We start from the raw sequence: 4,867 nt of genomic DNA on the forward strand, positions 1-4,867 counted from the left end.
ATATATATATACTAAAATAAATATAATGTTGCTACTTTGCAGAACTTAACCCCCACAATAAACAAGGGACGACAGTATTTTTAATTTTCAGTATAGATGCCTGAAATCAGAGTTCATGTTCTGATTTTGGGCTTTGCAAGGTCACAAATATTGTTTTATTTACTTGTATTTACCAGTACTTATATTACTTTATTTACATTATCTTTTGTTTTTTTATATACCTAAGCCTTTTTGAAATGCAGAGAAAAAGTTTGTAATAAAAGCAAATCAAGTGACTCTCTGTGTTTATCACCCAGAACACGTGTTAATGTAAATTATGCTCAGTGTTACGAATCAATGATTATATCACAGCTTGGATTATTATTTGTTTACTACATTAAAACTGGCTAACTAAATATGACCGAGTAAGATCTAACCTCCAGGTCTGCATCTTCATCCACACTTTGAATGCTTTGGAAGGCCGAGGTGTAGATCTCCAAAGCCTTGGCATGGAATGCCATTTCTACTGTCACGAACTCGCCGAAGACTTTCTGTACGAGAAGAAGATAAAGATGGTTTAACACCAGACTCAGAAAAAATGTCAATGAACTACAACTGTGATGATGGCAAGATGTAAAAATGTAAACAAGTAGCAAACAAGAGCAGTTTCAAACTGCTTAAAAGAGGCTGAAGTAAGAATGTCAGAGAAGGTCCTCCATGTTGAATTCCCTGTGGACAGAAAGCTCGATGCAGCGAACCTTGATGTCCTGGATCTTCTGTCTCTCAAACTCATCTATGGTCTCCTCCAGTTGCTTGGTGGTCCTTGTGGCATCCATGGTGGCTCTCTGAAGTTCGCTTTCAGCCTAAAAGTATGAACATTTATAAAGCACATACTGTACTTTAAAACAAACTAATACATTTCCATTTGTATACTTATGACTTAATTGTGATGAACTTGAAGAGAAGTGAAACAAAATTGAAACTCGGACGAAAACAACACATTTTTGAACAAGCTGCATTTTCAGTGAAGGAAAGCAGTTTACACGGCGCACACCTGAGACTGAAAGTTGTGGTTAAGGAAACACAAAGATATTATAACCTTTATCAGACTTCATTCTACTTCTGCAGACACTGAACTACAACTGTGTTTGACAAACTAAACAGATTATAATTCATATAAAATTTAGCACTGATACACACTGTTGATACAATATGTAAGTTTATCTGACTGTTGGATAAAAGAGTTAAAGAACTAAAAAGAAACAATGCAAGGATACAATAATCTGTCTGTCTGAAGGGTTTCTCAGTCTGGTCCTCTCAACCCGAGCCATCTGTTTGGCTTCTCTGTCTCTGGCACTTTGAGTTGTCTTCAGATCCTCCTGCGCGTACACACAGATACACAAAACAACAGGGATCCTTATAAGAAACAACTATAGTTGTTTTCTGTCATAATAAAGAAAGTTAGAGGCTTCAACAGTCTATTAAAGCAAACCTCAGGGTCATATTTTACCCTCATGGCTTTATTTAAATAAAAATTTGAAAGTGACCCAGTGCACACACAATATTTGCCATTTGCACAAGACTGACATTATTTCTAAAGATTCTAAATAAAAGTTCAACGAAAGTTGTACAAAAAGAATGCTAACCAACACAATATTGTGCAGCCCAGCACAACTTATTTTAGTTTAATTTAATAACATTTAGGATCCCTAGCTGTGAGTGAGAGAGTGAATGGTTGTTTGTCTCATTTGTCTCTATGTGGCCCTGCGATGAACTGGAGACCTGTCCCCGCCTCTCACACAGTGACTGCTGGATATGGGCACCAGTGACCCTCGCAACCCAAAAAGGAAGAAGCGGATAAAGATGGATGATTATAATGCAGTTCATGAATAACACTCTACATGCAACAAAACTGATTACAGCAGATTGATGCTGGCAAAACTTAAAACGCTACTGGGAGTTAAACTTTGAGATATACTGCCCTCTTGTGGTCATGCCATAGCACTGACACAAACAGCTCAACACCCTCAGTCTTCCTTTTAGTAAATAAATAAATTAATACACCATATTTCTTTTGGCTGCAGCTGTGTTCGGTTTACGTGTAAGTTAGTGTTGAGGTCAACACAGCTGCGGATGATGAGAACACTTACCCTTTTACGCTTCACCACAGCTCCATAGCTTTTTAATGGCTCGATGACTTTAGCTTCCAGTCTTTCCACCTGCAAATCAAATGTACACAACAGGTTTCAAAACAAATTCAGACGGTGTGAATATGAGCATCATCAGTAAAATCCACCTCAGCTTGACGGTAGTCCTGAATCTTGGCCAGGTGTTCAGCAAACTGCTTCATCCCCCTCTTGAGATCTGGGGTCTCCGTGTCAGAATAAGTGCCAATTTCTTGGACCAGGAGGTCTGCTTTGTCTCGCAGCCCGGCTGTTTTGCGAGCGTAGGCAGCGAACAGTTGGCACATATCTCCAAAGTGTTTCTCCACATTGGTGATGTTCTCCTGGATCCTCTTTGTCTGGTTATCTCTGGAAAGGATGAACTGCATCATTACAACAATAATCGGTTGAATAAAAGCTTATATAGGTGCTTCTGTTATTGCTTGCCACCTAAAGCCTTGTCTGTACTGTTAACAAAATATCTCATGAATCACTGAAAGTATTTGAATAAAACATTCTGAAATTAATCATTAGACGAACATCTACGTGCAGACTTTTGGAGAAAACCCAGTTCAAGATGGCTGCCACAACAAAGTAATCTTAGCAAACATAAACCAGCTAATTCTGTCAATTTAACAGATATTGACCTAAAATTTGGTGAAGTAGTAGCTGAGATTAATCCCCAACTTCTATTGTGAGTGCTACCTACTTGATCAGAACTGTGTTCAAAACTTTGGCATACCTATTAGAGTCAACTCTGTCTTTTAGCAAAATATCTTATGAACCATTAGACAGATTCAAATAGAACTTTCAAGAACTAGTTCATGCATTTATCTCTACAAAATTATCAACTTTTGGAGTCGGTTCACGTTAAGAGACCACTGCCAACTGATCTTACAAAAAAACTAAAAATGCCTGTAATTCAGTCAGTTTGGAAGAAATTGTGTTCACAATTTGCAGTGCATTAGTAGTGATTTATACTCCATCAAATGTGCCAAAATTTGTACTCGATGTAGTTGTGTGACAAAAATTGTCTTTTTGTTCTTGCATTGCCTCCAAGAACCCGTTCTGTGCACAAGATTTTGGCAGAACACAAAAACTTCTTCCATCCATCCGTCCGGTACCAGTCAGCCATCACTGTTCAAGAGGTAGGGATATGTCCAGTCCATCACAGGGACATGAGACAAACAATTCACTCTCTCACTCACACCTAGTTACAATTTAGAGTTATCAATCAGCCTAACACGCATGTTTTTGAACATGCAAACTCCACCCAGAAAGGTTCCCAGCTGGGATTCAATCCAGCGACCTGCTGCTCTATCAACTGTTCCACTGTGCCGCCCCCAAAAACTTCTATAAATCAGTAAATGCATCGAGGTAAAGTTTGATGTGGTAATAGATGAGTCATTCACATCACATTCTGAGCCTGACATCTTCTGATATTACTTGAGATCATACATAATGCTGCATTAAAGGTTTAATCAAAACGGCTCCAACTCATTTGTCATCATAAAGTGATGTTTGTCTAAAACTCTGGCATGAAAGGCGGCGGGCGATATGCATTCTTTTGAAGTGTTCTAGGCCTTGAAATTTATATTGGGAAAGGCATGATAAATTATGTTTTTACAAAAAAAAACAAAAAAAAAAAAAAACAGGTTTGACATTTGTTTCCAACTTTGTGTACAGTTATATTTCAACCAGTCGTATCCATCCAACATGTTGCAGATTTAATGCACACAGTTATTCATAATCCCTCAGATAATTAGTAATGCCATTTCTTCGTTTTTTTTTTCTTATATTTAGTCGTTTCTACAGAATACTTAAGAATGGCCAACATACAGTTCATAAATGTAAAACAGCCATTTTGTTTAGAAGCAGTAAAAGCACTAAACATTTCTGGCTCTGCCTGTGAAAAACACAAAAAAACATAATGCTACCTCATCCAACGATGTCCTTGTTGGCTGTTTTGCGTGAATTATTGTTTTTAAATGTTTGAGCGTGTTAAATATATCATTACCTGGCTCTGGCATCAGGAGTACGACTCATATCCGCCGACAAACCGTGAATGAAATGTTTCCTATGAACAGCGACGTCTTTTAGCACCTTGCTATCTAGCTAGCAGCTATTAGCAAACCATTCTGCCGTTTCCATGGAGTTCACGGCATTTCCGCTTAAGAGATTGCATTATGGGAGATTGAGTTTTGTTTGCTTGCACGATTTTCCTCGTTTCCTCGAAAGAGCTTGCAAAGGGAAGATTACATTTTTTTAATAGTTAGTTTTTCAGCCTAAATGTAAACATTTAAACTGATCTAAGGGAATATTTTATAGCTTTTTAAACATTTTAGTTAAAAAATACATTTTATTTGTAATTTCAATTTCATGTCTGTATGGATTAAAAACAACTGAATATGAGTAATACTACAGTATAGCTTTGTTCAGTTCCATAGTTGCACCACCTGGCAGGTTACGCCATTTATTAAACCGTATTATTTCATTTATAAATCAATCAATTCTTTAAATGCCATTAATAGTTTAAATAAGGTAACGTTTTTCTTTAATATTTTATAGCCATTGCATCAATATCTTTCTAGAGTGTTTAAGGAAACATAATTTAAAATTTCATATTAATGCTTAAACTCTCTCCGTTTCTGCTTTACATAAAATCAAAATGACATATATATATATATATATATATTGATATATATATAAATATATATATATATATA

At 36.6% G+C, this 4,867-nt stretch overlaps 1 protein-coding gene across 1 annotated transcript; it reads right to left on the bottom strand.

Annotated features, from left to right (window-relative positions):
• Positions 1 to 416: 416 nt before the first annotated feature.
• Positions 417 to 4,265, bottom strand: cibar1 (CBY1 interacting BAR domain containing 1; the record flags this gene model as incomplete). The annotated part of the gene is given in 7 exon segments (XM_037692851.1): positions 417 to 530; positions 738 to 842; positions 1,034 to 1,039; positions 1,257 to 1,358; positions 2,130 to 2,198; positions 2,276 to 2,510; positions 4,159 to 4,265. Coding segments are annotated over 7 exon segments (660 nt in total), but the record flags the coding sequence as incomplete, so codon positions are not given.
• Positions 4,266 to 4,867: the final 602 nt, after the last annotated feature.

The sequence above is a fragment of the Nematolebias whitei genome, chromosome 19 (genome assembly GCF_014905685.2).
Source record: "Nematolebias whitei isolate Nwh7 chromosome 19, NemWhi1, whole genome shotgun sequence".
Lineage (NCBI taxonomy): Eukaryota > Metazoa > Chordata > Actinopteri > Cyprinodontiformes > Rivulidae > Nematolebias > Nematolebias whitei.